Below are 14,402 nucleotides of genomic sequence, written 5' to 3'. Positions count from 1 at the left end.
CATTTTGCCCAGATTGTGCAAACCAACAGGTTTTAACGATGGTCAAACAGCACCCTTGCATGCTTTGTTTTCTGCCAACATACCCAGTTAATAGGGTCAATTGATTTTGTAGGTTTTTTGGTGAAAGGTTTCTTGCTAGTTAGCTTTTTCCCCACAAAAAAGGATGCTTACCAATTCGGCCACTCCACAAGAAGCAGAAGTACCTAGCAGTGGATCAGGGACAACTACTAATGCAATCACTTAAGTGCATTATTTCAGCTGATGCTAAAGGTAGAAACTGACCTGCAGATGCATCTTAGAAAATTAAAAAACAACAAAACAAAACACACACATACAAAAAAAAGGGAAAAGAGAAGCAGCTTCCTGATGTTATTCAGCACCCTATTTGTTTCTATCTGTGATGCAGTCCTTGTAAAGCAAGCAGGCTCCCTACTTGACGGCCATAGCACCAGAGAACAACTGGTTATGGAGGGAAAAACGTTAGTAATTCCGGTACGTGCCACACTGGCACTTAACTGTCTACCAACAAACCAGCATAGCATAAGGAAGTCTGGTACTGTTGGGGTTTCTATTTTTGAAATAACAGATAACAGTACAGTGCTTGGAAAAGTAGGTGTGTTAATGTCTACATTGTGGCCAAATGCCAACTGATTTGGATGGTAACTTTTCGGCTACGTAGGTTTTCTGCGGTTCACCATTTGACGACACGTGCACTTTCAGTTACAAGCTCCTGCTGTTTTCTCCCCCAACATGCATTTTTCATATTCAGCTCTACACACAATTACCTTTACAAATCAATAGTGTTTCCCTTTCTCCTAGTACCACAAAGCTTCCAAGACTGTGGCAAAATAGAAATATATAATGATAATTTTTAAAAAAAAACACTTGAAGAGGAAGTCCGATCAGTTCTACAGTGAAGAGCAGGAAAGAACATAGCTCACGTTAGACTAGTGCCCGGAAGCACCGGGAATAGCAGAAGGAAAATAGAGTAACAAATGACAAACAATGCCTGCTAAATCAAGTTCCTCCTCTCCCCTTCAAAATCCCAGTAATAAAGTTAGCTACATTTAAGATAACATTGCTTCCTTTATTCCAAATTATCACTCACTTAATGATAAAAAAAGAAAAATAGAAAGTTTCCATGAATGTCCAACCAAAGAGACTAATAATCTTTGATTCAGTTTCTCCTGCTGTTGAAATGCAACAAGTTTAGAACTACATCCAGGTAAGAAACATCCAAGATCCTTAGGTTTAGTGTTACTCATTATGAACATTATTAATGTGGATCTTTGGACGGAAAGCATAATTTTCTGAAATAACTGGAAAGTGCCAGATCCCATTTATATCAATAGTGTCTGTTCAATGCTCTATGCAAAACAGTCTACAGATCTTAGATGGGTTTTGACAGAAGGGCACCCTACTTGGAAGAGTGGCGTATTTGGCACCAGCTTGCTTAGTCCCAGGACAGACAAGAACTCAACAAACCAAGAAGACTTTACAACCCTCACACTCTCTACAAAGCTGGGTGAACATTGAGGATTTATGACAACTTTATCTTTCACATTAAGAATTCAGATCCAAGTTATATTCAAGTACATTCTATCACCTTTGTTCTTTGTTAATGCAAATATGAAGTAGAATATTTTTTTCTTTTTTAAAAGACAACGATATTTGTGCCTGTATTCCTTCACAGATACTAGTTTCTGCATTATCAGATTGATTTTTAGTAAAAATTTCAAAAACAGGATTAAGAACTAATTGTACTGGTTTATGCACAGGGGACTTTAGAAGTGAACATCACATTACATGAATAATTAGCAAGAGCTCAGGGGAGAGGGCAGAGGGTTTCTGTATCAGAGAAACAGAAGTGTGGAAGCTGGCAGAGATTCAGCAAAAGTCAAAACCTTTTAGGCATACCAGTCACACTCAATATCTTAAACTACTATACTGACTCCTGAAAAGCTGCTGCTTGCATCAGAACGAGATGCCTGCAATGTATGCTAACTCACAGTGCAATCATTAACCAGTCTGAGGCAAAGGTTACATATTTATGAACTAGATGCATAAAAATAGCAAAACTGTAGCTGAAACACTACCCCACCTCTTCCTACAACTGTGGTACATTTACAGTTGGTTAAACTTGGCCAGATGCTCATCCCCAGACTGAAATGCTAACTTTTCCTGTAGTATTATTAAGACACACTGAAAACCATGCTTTAGTAGAAAAATAGACAAGCTTTTTACAGTAGGCAACATAAAGTTGTATATTAAGTTGTATTACACATTTTCCTCATAATATTTTTTTAAGTACATTCCAGTCTTAGGGGAAGGAGAAGACTGGCTCTTGACCAGCTGCCTCAAGGTAAGAATTGTCCAGGGAACACCTCCAAAGTAAATATTATTCCGAATTAGCTACTTCATTTAAAACAAAACAAAGAAAACAAAACAAAAAACCAAAAACAACACACCAAAACATAACACACTTCTGTGAGAAATGAAGCTATAAAGAATAAGTAGTATGCTGAAGAAGACTTCCGTAAATTTGCCACGGAGAACATGCTTTGAAAACATGACCGTTTTCTTGAAAGATGCCCCTTTCCCCAGGCTGTCACACAGCCAACATCCTACCTAAATAAATTCATCAGATGTTGCGGAAGACTATACAGAGATGGGAGAAAGATTAAGATCTGTATAAACAAACCAGTCCAATGCTTAAGGCAGCAAGTTAACTACTCAAAGTTTCCTTTAAAGTGTAGATGGTTCCATACACCATTGCAAAACGCTTAGCAGAAGTCTACCCCCGCATTACTGTTGGCTTCTCTTTTATTGTGCATATTATTAAGGCTTGCAATTTATTATATAGTGTAATAGTTAAGCCAAAGTGTCTTGTTTAATTTATTATAAATGGCCATTAAGATTAATGGACTAATGATAAAATAATCTGAACCTTAACTTTATCTGTACACTGGAAAAAAATACATAACTGGATTTGCTTCTTTGCTGTTTTTGAACACCATGTTTTAAGTTCTATGAGAACAACCAAAGCGAGGCTAACTAAAAGGCAGCAGAGAGGAGGAAATGTCCAGAAAGATCCTATAACCTGAGCATAACTCCTTCTAAACAACCTTATTTAAAAAGAAACATTCAAAGCCATACTATTTAAAGGGTGTTTTCATGAGAAACATGGGGAAGTTGGTCTCACAGTTTTTGGGCTTGAGGGATCCCATTATCCATTACTTCATAGTTGTTCACTTGCTGTACACAAAAAGAAATGCCCATGCCATATCACAAAGTTAAATTTAAGATCCCAGTATGTTAGACCAGTTCAGAAATTTGGCAGGGTCCTGTGAAAAAACCCACCGATAATAATAAAAATACTTTTGAGCTACTAGCTGACACTGTATGCGTTGAGAAGGGTTATTTGCCAGACACGGATGTATGCAGCTTGTTTCAGCAGCATGCCTTGGCTGACAAACAGGGCTCACAAGAGGCAAAGTTCTTAAAGTGACATTCCTATACGTAAGCAGGACTTTTTAAACAGACACAGTAACATAGATCTTCATAAAAGTATACCAAAAACTGTCTAAACCAACAACTAATTTCAAGTTAACAGTTAAAAAAAAAAGCATTTTCATCTTGAAAGCTGTACCTAGAAAGAAATTCAAGAGACTGTACCAATAAATAATATTATCATCAGGGAAGCACGCATGAAGTTTTTCCAACAAGTTTGCAATACAAAAGGAACAGAGGCAATACTTTGAGATTACCTCTAATTTAAATTTTTCCCTCTGGACTTTGAGGCAAGTGTACTAACTTAAAACCTCATCTCCCACATCAATATCATTCTTCATTTGTGAACCCACATGGAATTCCCCTTTTTGAAAGCTGAGACGTTACAGGTTTATTTCATGACTGTAGGGATTTTCCCAGAGACTTGCATGTGCTCATCAGGAGACATGAAACCAAGGGTTGGAAGGTGGGTGGATGCGCACCGAGCCAGATGCTACTGTTTAGCAAAATTTTGCGCCTTTGTGTTATTTGGTCTCATGGTCAGCAAATCCAACCACAATGTTTAATGCCAATAGGTGAAGCTTTGTTCTGTAAAGCTAACACAGTGGTTAAAAACATATAGAATAAAGATATGGATATAGGTAATGCCAGTATAACACTGTCATTATACAACTGGCCTATGTTCCCACCTTTCTGTGATTGTTTGCAGGCGGCACAGTTTAATGTGCAAACCTGCCACAATAATCTATTTATTCCAAAGGCTAATTTGAGAAAAAGAATGCAAAGATGTTCCTCAGTCCTTAAGCTGACACTACGCACTATTCATCCCACTCTACATTCTTAGCCTTCTATTAAAAGCACCTTTATTCGTACAGTGCCCTAGGTTTACAATCACGCACTTCCATTGCTCACAAAACCTGACAAAATAAAAAACCCACGCCCACAAAACACTTCGTTTGACAGCAGGAATGAAATTCAGCTTCATCATCATGTGAGGCTGAGCACACAAGACCAGTGTAAGCCATTCATCTAAAAACTGGAAAGTAGGACAGCCAAGAAGTAGTATCAAATGGGTCACTGAAACTACTTATTCAATTCACAAGTACTAGTCCCAAGCAATCTCTTTATCCACTATCCACCAACTCTTATTTATAAGAAAGGTTTGTCCACCTATTGTATTTTAGCCCATAAAACCCCAAGTCTTGAGAGTTAGACAAAAAAATCCTTAATTATTCTATTTCAGATCAATATAAACAATCAACATATACTCAAATTACCATGAAGAGACACTTAAAAGTCACCAGCGTTCAAAAATTGTAAAGATGTGCCTTTCCCAGATTCAGAAAAACACAAGGAACCCTTCATGCTGCACACAGATGAGTGCCTTGAATTTCTCTCAAGTGAAATGCCAACTGCAACGATCTCCTAATCAACAGAGAAAGATTTTTGCCCTTTTTAGGGGCCAATTGGCAAAAGCAAGCCTCTATGTGCACAAGCATGTTAGGTACAACACATTTGCAGCTTATTTTATGACTCATTTCAACTGCTTCCAGTGCAGCCTTGTAATTGATTTATATTTGTGAGGGCGGGCAGAAGGGAGTGTTAGCTATTAATTAAATTTATTACCAGCTTTAGGAGAAAAACCCAGCTATGTTGTTTGTTCATTTAATTTCTTAGTGCTACATAATTTTGAGGATGTTGGCTTTAAAAGTTTTTTTTTTTTTTTGCCAAGAGAGCAAGTTGTTTTTAAAGCCAGAGAATACAATTGAGAAATTAATTTCTTGATATTTTTGCTTAGAAGTTTTTTGGGGCAGGGTTTAAAAGTTACTATAATCACATTGCCCTCCCACCAGGAAAATGTCACATTAAAATGAAATAAGAAATTCAGACATATGCTACAGAAATCAGGCTCCAAACAGCTAATTGCTAGTACAAAGGCAGTGCCAAGTCTATCTCCCCGTGTGGAAGCATCACATGACCAAAAAACCAGAAACCCAAAAAGAACCTTTTTTTTATTCAATATGGAAATACAAATATCCATTTGCTCAAGAAGTGACAGTATTCCCCACAAAACCAGTTGCTGGCAGATAACCCACTTTGAAGTGTTCTCCACCTATACCCACAGGTATCTACAGTCCTGGATAGCATTGCTGTTGCTTTTTTTCCCCCCTTTGTTCTTTTTACTTATGCTCACAAGTAATGAGGTAGTGTAAACTTAGCCCAGCACTTAGAAACATGCCAAAATAGCAGAGTAACAAAGGATAAAGGTTGAATTTTGGAGGGATTTTTCAGTTTTGAGGTTGCGATGGACTGGAGATTGACCCTGGCTTCAGAACAAAACCACTGAGGTTTACATGGTTCAGCTCATACTCCAGCGTTAAGGACAAACTGAACATATCTAAGTGCTACCAGTAACATGCACAGGTCAAACAGCCACTGTGTAATAACCACCAGCTCCGTCTCAAAAGGTGACACACTTCTCTATCCAGAGAGCAAGGGAAAAATCTTGCCTTTCTCTTTCTTGTACACTTCACACAATTTAGCACTAAAAAGCAGACAGAAACCTTTAGTTGTTTCAGCATGTAGAATTTAACAACATGTTCCTTTAGAAATCTTTATGCTTAATGCTCTGACAATGTTGAGAACCAGGTCCTACAACCTCTGTGTGCAGGGTAAACCAACATCTCCAGTTCAGGCAGCTACATTTCAGGACCATCTACTCTCAGGACATCAAGTATTGTTAGCCAAAGGCTCTTTGGCAGCTTATTTTTCTTCCCAAATAACACTAGTTGCAAAACATTCTTGACAGTGAAAAGTTTTGGGTTTTGTTTGTTTGTTGTTTTGTTTTTTTAAAAAACAAGCTTTGATCTTGCAGTCCTGACAGAAATAGGGAAATATTTAACAAAACTACTTTTACTTCAGTGACTAAACTATACAATATGACACCAAAGCTCAGTAAACATTTTGAATAACTTTGAACATCAGAGCACCTGTTTTAAACAGTTGTTGGTATTTGTCCCCGAGATGCTCATCATCTGAATTAATCTCTGCTCATTGCACAGACGACAGGAGACTTCCACATGCTTCTACTTTTCAGCAAAGTTGTATGCAGTTTTTCTTGAAGTACTAACCGTGGCAGGTAGAATAAATTAAGTTTTAGAAAAGAGTCTCTTGCAACAATCGTTTGCAGACATATCAACATTGTTAAAACACTGGAAATCAGAAATGCCCTATCAAAAGAAGTGACAGAAAAAAATCTACCAGGCGATGCACCATGAACAAGGGGAACCCTATCACTCCAGGACTATTTATCATGACTCTGCCAAGCACTGCCTTTGGCCATGTCAGGAATTAAGTTGGTAACTTTTTATTAAAACCTCTAAGTAGTCAATCTAAAAATCATGCACAGAAACACAGTGCTAGTGAAAGAAGATTCTCTTGCAAAAAAAATTAAAAATAGAAATTAACTATTTTTGATAAATCAAGGTAAAAAAACCCTGAAGCTATTATTCACCTAGAAAGCTGTAACCACTTCAGCAAATCAGAATGAAAACAAATTAAACTGACACAACCTCAGAAGATTAGTTATCACTGTACTCTAATCCAATCAGGTGTGTTTCCTAATTTTACTCAAATGAAAGCCATAACACACTTGCACCAGCTCCTGCAAAGGAAACCGCAATAAGAGGAGACTGGTAATCAGCACCACAAATAATAAAATTCCCATGTAATAAACAGTTCGGTTGTTTGGGTTTTTTAACATTAAATTTGGGGAAAGTTTAAAAAAAAAAACCTATTTGAACATTCCAAACTATCTGCTATCCATTGATCAAAAGCCCTTGCATTTCACTGTACCATTTCACAGCTCAATTCCTTTCATCGTGCCATACTGACCAAGAAACATTAATGAAAAGTGGAAGCAAACCAATGCTCTCCTACGGACTGAAAGAAACTCAAACATACGTGTTTTGAGAGTGAAGGATATAAACATTACAAAACCACCTATTATTTATCAAAAGCTTAAATAGAAACAAGAAATACTAGTTTGTATTGTGCACCACAAAAAACCATCAAGCTGTATTTGGTTAAATACAACAAAAGCAGCTCTAAGCTATTTATTCACCACCTTTCAATACCCAAAAGATGGACCAATAGGTTCTCCTCTTTGATGCTCTACTACAGAAGCAGAGAGTAGGGAAGCAATGCCTTCTTTCATTTGGGATTTTAAAACATTCACAAATCTTCTCTGCATTTTTAGAGAACATACAAACTGCTTTTAATATAAATAGCATGCAATCAACAGAGCGGTCATGGTTTTGTGCTTAAGCACTGTACCCAAGCCATAAGTATGTATCCCAATTTTAAGTAAAAGTGTTAGAAAGTTCAACCTTGCCATGCAGAATTCAGGGAAGGGGGAAGGAAGACGACAATCAAGTCATTCTGTGCAGATGTTGTACTAAGTCAATCAGATATTAGGATAAGAGTTAATCACATCTGAATAAAAAACAGTAACTTAAAACCATATGGACCATGAGAGAAGCCAGAATCCAATACAGCTTCTCTTCAATCTGGTTCTAGTTTTGCAACAAACAGAACAGAAACAGACCAACCTGCCTAAAATAAAACACAAAAACCATCAATTGAAGCAATGAAACAGAAGATTCTTTTTGAGAAACATTTAGATACCAGATGGAAATTTGTTAATCAAGTGGAAATAAATATACATAAGAGCCCAAATTAATCACTGGTTAATACTTGATAATGGAACTAGAGCGACCAATGCTACAGTCAGACCTCTCAAGGATCTATAAAAACTCATCTCAAGGGAATAAAATGTCAACATCTTTACCTGGGCTGAAACACAGTCAGCATTCAAACTTGATAATTAGTAAAATTATCATTTAAGACCATACTTTATTCATGAGGAGAGATACTCCTTTAATTAGAATTAAGGAAAACAAGCTACTCTTTACAAAGACTAAAAGAATGGACAATAGTTGTCACTGATTCTCCAAAGATAAGCTACCAATTGAAACAGAACAAGAAAACTTGATTTTATTTTTCATCCATTGTTTACAAGATAGTTTTATAACTGTTTATTATGTCAGGTTTCATACCTAAATGTGTATGTGATAGCAAGATCCTCATTTCAGTACCTTGAAAAAAATACAGTCAAAATTTGCAGCCATGTTTGCAACCACAGTCAGCTCACCATTGTTTCTAAAATTTGGCAGCAATCTGTTTTGTCCAAGTGTAGGGTTAATCCCTGCCTTACTCAGGGCAACTTTCAAAACACACTGATAAATTAGTATTTGCTAAGTATCAGTTGTACCTTGCAGTCACAATTTAAAAAGAAGAAAAAAAAAAATCTCAGACTTCCAACATTTTTGTGATTCCTTTCTGCTGCCAGGTGGAACGTCTGGTGGATTCAGAAGAGCAGCAGCTTCCCACAGAACTTAGCACAGATGACTAAATGCTTTCAATGGCATAGCAAACCTCTCCTATTTAAAGACTTCACTTTCAACTCTGCATTACAGTTCACTACCACATGAGTACAGGCCAAATGTTAGGAATTTGCATTAGGAATGAAAGCACACACAAACTCTTGGAACCTACCAATGAACTGCTGCAGCAGAAGTGGTATAATGTGACATTTTACCTTGAGAGGCAGACTTGTATTTTTCAGCTTAATTGTGAGCTACTTGGAAAGTAGAAAGGGCTAAGAAATAATCAGTCTCGTAAAGTTCACGCTACTACTTAGAGAATTCATCAGCAGAAACACTAGTTTCGGCTCATACCTATATGAAGACAGTCATCTGTTAACAGGCAGAATCGATTTTTTTTTAAGCTTACATTTTACAGTAACCAATTTCTTTGTTGGGCATCTAAAATACTGTAATATACCCATTGGCTCCCAAAAATCTAACCATTGATAACACAACAGCTCTAACAGCAGTCTGAAGGTAGCACTAAGATACAGGACCTACAAACACAGCAAAGCAAGAGCTGGCAAACTTCAACCCCTCAATTTAAGGAGGAAAGCAGAACTGAGATCTTGTATAAACTACAGAAATTACTCTAATATAAAACTACAAACTTCCTCCAGTCACACTTTAATAGAATGAGCCCAATCCTCTCAGAGCAAGCTGGGCATGTGTTGGCATTGCTTGCTGGGTCAGGCTTCTCAAAAGACTGAAATGAAGAAACTCCTTGTTTCTACATCTATGTAGATCTTAAACACGTCCCAAATGCCTGTCAAGACAGGAGCACTTCCAGGCAGATGTTAAAGCACTTTTTCAGAGCTCTAGAAGGCTTTAAACAAAAAAAAATATAATCAACTAAACATTAAGTGAAACAGAGAAAACTGAAGGACAAACATTAACTAGGCTTAGACATAGCATTTTAAGGGAGGAAAACCTTATTTACATCATCCATATGCATAACACTGGCATTTAATAATTTCTTCTGCATACAGCATGTGAAAACTATTTCTTTACATAAACCCATATTCTTTCCATTCAAGCAAAATTCCTATTTTTGTAAATTTTTTTTTTTTTTTTTTTTTTTTTTGAGAGTCCTGGAAAACGAACCCAGAATCTGGTTTGCTCATCAAACAGACAGAACACATGCTGTGAAAGGGTAACTTCCTCCTACACCCTTCTTCCCCATGCTCTTAACTTGACTTGGGCAGACCAATGTCAAAAGCTGTTTGGACTACATGACTGACCAATCCCTGGATCCTCGAAAAGCCAATTATCTAAATTAGTAACAACTCCTGTCACTATTTTTGAAGCTGGCACGTATCCCCAAGATAGGCATTAAATACTCATTTCACATAAGCCATGTTCATCTACACAACCCCAGAGCCAAGAGCAGAAAATGTTCATCATTCTTTTCTCTTGCCCTGCTGCAACAATTTAAGCTTTTTAAAGCTCTCTTTCAGGACACGTTTTGCAAGGTCCTACTTTAAGAAACACGCAACAGCAAAAGGAGCTCATTGTTTCTGTGGACAGAAGAAGCAACAGAGGCCTAGGGATGGCAAACAGTCGTAGCAAGGAGCCAGAGGCAGCAGCTCTGCTCAGAATTTCCTAGAAGCCAAGGGTTCCCTGTTCCCACTGGCCATGCCGCCTTGCCAGAGCCTTCTCATTGCTGCTCCAGCCCTTTGGATGCCACCTACTTCAGCACCTCCTCCTGGCAGAAACCCCAGCTCTACTTCCACCTGTCAACACTTTTTCTTTCCACCCTGCTATCTTACCCAGTTTGCTAAGCTGTTTGGTTGCCAAAAGAGAAAGATGTCTGTGTTGCACGAGCTTGTGTGAAATCCCAGATGCATCACAGAACACCAGCAGTTTCTTGGTAAACACTAGCCTAGGCTACTGCCAAATTCAGTTAAAGCTTTGGATCACCTGGGTTACCTCTCAGTGCAGACAGTGGTGGGGAAGTCTTGAACAAAAGGGGTTTTGCACCCTGCAAGCTCAAACTGCAACCAGTGCAGCATCTCCTGCTCAAGATGGAGATTCTCAATGGCGAAGCAATGGCTAACACACAATCCAGCTGAATAAACCCCTAAATCTAGAAGGATGATGAAGGTTTGTGCAGCCTTTTAACAACTGAAGCCACCCAGCAAATCACACTGTAGCTGTCAGTAGAACACATGGTGAGGCCACGAAAATAACGCAAACCATCGACAAACCCTTCCCCTTCACCTCTCAGCAGGTTAGTTGTGCAGAGGCTGGACTTATTAGGATTAAACAGAGATACAGAAATACCTTGTCCCCAATATCCATTTACCTTGTCCTGAGGGCCTGCCAGGCTGCATCAATGTCTGCGTACAGGTTTTTCTCAGAGGGCTTGCCGGTGCTCACCCCATAGCCAGAGTAGTCATAAGAGAAGACGTTGCAGTTGATGCGAGAACCAAGGCCAATGTAGAAGCTGCACATCTGGCCCAGGTCCACAGCATTACCGTGTGAGAAGAGCAGCGTGTACCGGCCAGTGGGGGCACAACGTACGAACATGCAGCCCAGCCTGTTATCTCGAGCCGTGCGGGAGAAGAACACTTCCACGGCATCCAGTTCCCGCTGTGAGTACTGCCAGTCCGCCCGCTCGCTCAAGTGCAGGCTGCAGGTGCCTGATCCCGTCGGGGTCCCTGCCCCGGCTGCCGCCCCGGCCTCCTGCTGCTGCTCGGGCTGCAGCACGGTGTAGGTGGGCTCCGGGGGCAGGAAGGCCAGCTTGGCAGCGATGCGGCTGGGGCAAGGCGGGCAGCAGAACAGCCAGCAGAGCTCGCCCAGAGAGAAACCGTTCATTCTGGGGCCTTGTTCTGGCATCAGAGACACTGGAGAAAAACTAACCTATCCTGGAAAGAAGTCAAACCAAACCGACCCAGATCCCTCCTCCAACGCAACCTGCACACCTTCCTGCAAGGGTACCAGCTGCCCTCCCAAAACGCAAACAACGACAACCTTGGAGGAACTACAGTTCAGAAAAAATAGTGCGGGTCTTCAAAGCCTGAAAACGTGCTTCTAGAAAAAAAAAAAAAAACAAACCCCACAAGACACAAACGAAGTACAACCAGCCCTTAAAAATCCCACAACTAATGCTACAGTCAATGCAACTCTCTAAACGACCACCCTACACCCCCTCAAAGAAAAAGACATCGCACGTACATGTACACAGTTATAAAATGAATCCCCAGATCCTACGGCTCAGTGCAGCGCTCCAGCGTTAAAAGCAGAGGCCCCCCGCGCTGGAGCCGGCCCCCCAGCAGGGAACATGCAGCCGCACCAGGCAAGGGCCTTCCCCCCTCCCACAGCACCACACGCGGCCCCCGCCGCCTGCCCGGCTCCACCCCGCTACCGGCCCCAGCCCCCAGGGACGCCCGGCCCCGCGGCCCCCGCAAGGCAGCAAGGGCCCCCCCCGCGCCCTCAGCGCTACCGCCCCCGGCCCCGGCCCAGGCAGCGTCCGAGCGGCGGCGGGAGGAGAAGGAGGAGGATCCGTCGGGAAGGGGAAGGCAAGGTCGAGGCTCAGCCGCGCGTGGCGGCGGGCAGGGCCATGCCGGCTGCGGCGCGCAGGCAGGAGCAGGCAGCGGCCATGTCCCGGCGCTCTCCCCTCCTCGCAGCCGCACCGCTTCCGGGTTACGGGGCGCGGAGCGGGGCCGCCCGCCGCAGGTGCCGGCGGGGACGAGGCGGGTGCCCGGCACTGCCCGCAGCGCCCGCCGCGGCTCGCGGCTGCCCCCTAGGCCTTGCGCCGGGGCGCCGAGCAGGTGCGCGGGGAGCGGCGGGGCGGGGCGGGGCAGAGCGCGAGGGGAGGGGAGGGGAGGGGAGCGGGCACCCGTAGCCCCAGCCGGGACGCGAGCGCGCGAGCGGGGAGCGCGCCGCCTGGCCCTTTAAGGCAGCCCCCCGCCGCCGCCGTCACGTGCAGCAGGAGCGTTCGCGCCCTCTCCCCGGCCGCCCACCTCTCGCGCATGCGCGGCGGCGGCGCCCGGGGTGGGGGCGCAGCGGGTGAGGGGCAGGCGGGGCGCGGGGGGCCATTTCGCGCCGCGGCGGGAGGGCGGCGGGGGGTTACGGCCTCTGGGTGCTGGCGGCCGGGGCCGCTGTGCCCTCCTCGGGATGGCCCCTCTGGCCTCCCGCAGCCCTCGGGATCCCCGGGCGCTGCTCCCGAGTCCTCCAGCCCCAGCGCGCTCGGGTCACCCTGAGGAAAGGGCTGTTGGCTGCTGAGGCCGCGTTCATCCCGCGCAGCGCGGCATGGCGGGCCCAGGGTGCCGGTCGCGGGCCGCTCGCCTGGTGGTGCCAGGCCGGCAGGCTGCTCCCCGGCAGTTGGGGTGAGGGGTACCCGGTGCCCTTGAGGCTCGCTTCTAGAGAATTGCCGATGCAGTCGGGCAGAAATGCAAATAGAGCCGCTCTTCAGCTGGTAGCGCCCACAGCTCAGCTCTCTTGGTGTCTAGAGTGCTGTGCATCCCAGACTTGAAAGCTATAGAGACCTCTAAATCTGGTAGATTTGGCTGATACTGGTCATCGGTTTCAAGGGATACCACAGAAAACTTAAAAGAAAACCGTACAATTACAGAAGCCTCATTTCCTTAGGAAATCAGGCTAATAACCCATATCCCAAATAATTCATTGATTAAATTAGCAAATCGTTCAGGGCAAATGCAGAACCCATGAATCGGTGATTGTGGTACTGTGTCTCTTAACATGTTCATTGACCCGGAGAGCAGAACGCAAAAGATTGTGAGCAAAAGACAACTGATCATATTTACGTGTAACGTACTAACACAGGGTATAACTATACCTGTAAGTTAATTAACCAGCACTGTGTGCTTGCTGAAAAAAGCCCTGTAACATGGCCCAAGTGAAAATGCACAGAAAATTACGCTTGTGCAGCTGCACTTACTGTGTAATTCATATACATCCAACCAGTGTCCTGACTTCAGGCATGCAACGCACTTTCACCCCTTGATGGTGTTCTAATGTTTGTCCATTACTCAACTTGCTACCTGTGAGGAAGAAGGTTTCAAAAACTCAAGAAGAGCATTGAGCCGAGGTCATTTCATCAGTGACAATCTTGAGATGAACTTCTCTTTCAGTGCAAACATTTGCCAACTGTAAGAAAGTTAGTTCAAAACCCATATACAAAAGGGTCAGTCATGTGTGATGTTCCTTTGTCTTTGGAATGTCAAAAGTAAGACCAACCCCCATCCTCATCAATCTTTAGTTTTGCTAACAATGGGAATTTTAGAAGTCCTAAATTCAGCCAGCAATAGTAGTGTCTATGGTGACTGTTAAGGGAGAAAACGAAGGCTGTGTATCTCCAACCAGCTTGAAAGTGTGTCCTCTGGCATGGGCAGACTGTTTCCTCTTGAGAGCACTCATTTACATGTGTCCCAGGCATGTCCC

At 42.6% G+C, this 14,402-nt stretch overlaps 1 protein-coding gene across 1 annotated transcript in view; it reads right to left on the bottom strand.

Moving 5' to 3' along the window:
- Nucleotides 1–11,834, bottom strand: part of ABHD17C (abhydrolase domain containing 17C, depalmitoylase) — a 30,956-nt gene extending 19,122 nt beyond the window's left edge. Inside the window, exon 1 of the mRNA XM_009951955.2 lies at nucleotides 11,302–11,834. Within this exon, the coding sequence (XP_009950257.1) occupies nucleotides 11,302–11,834 (533 nt within the window). The remainder of the gene's footprint in view (nucleotides 1–11,301) is intronic.
- Between the last annotated feature and the right edge of the window lie 2,568 nt (nucleotides 11,835–14,402).

This window comes from Leptosomus discolor, chromosome 11 (assembly GCF_034619465.1).
Source record: "Leptosomus discolor isolate bLepDis1 chromosome 11, bLepDis1.hap2, whole genome shotgun sequence".
Taxonomy (NCBI): domain Eukaryota; kingdom Metazoa; phylum Chordata; class Aves; order Leptosomiformes; family Leptosomidae; genus Leptosomus; species Leptosomus discolor.
Note: the sequence above shows the minus strand (reverse complement) of the source record. Positions and strands in the feature narration are given on the sequence as shown.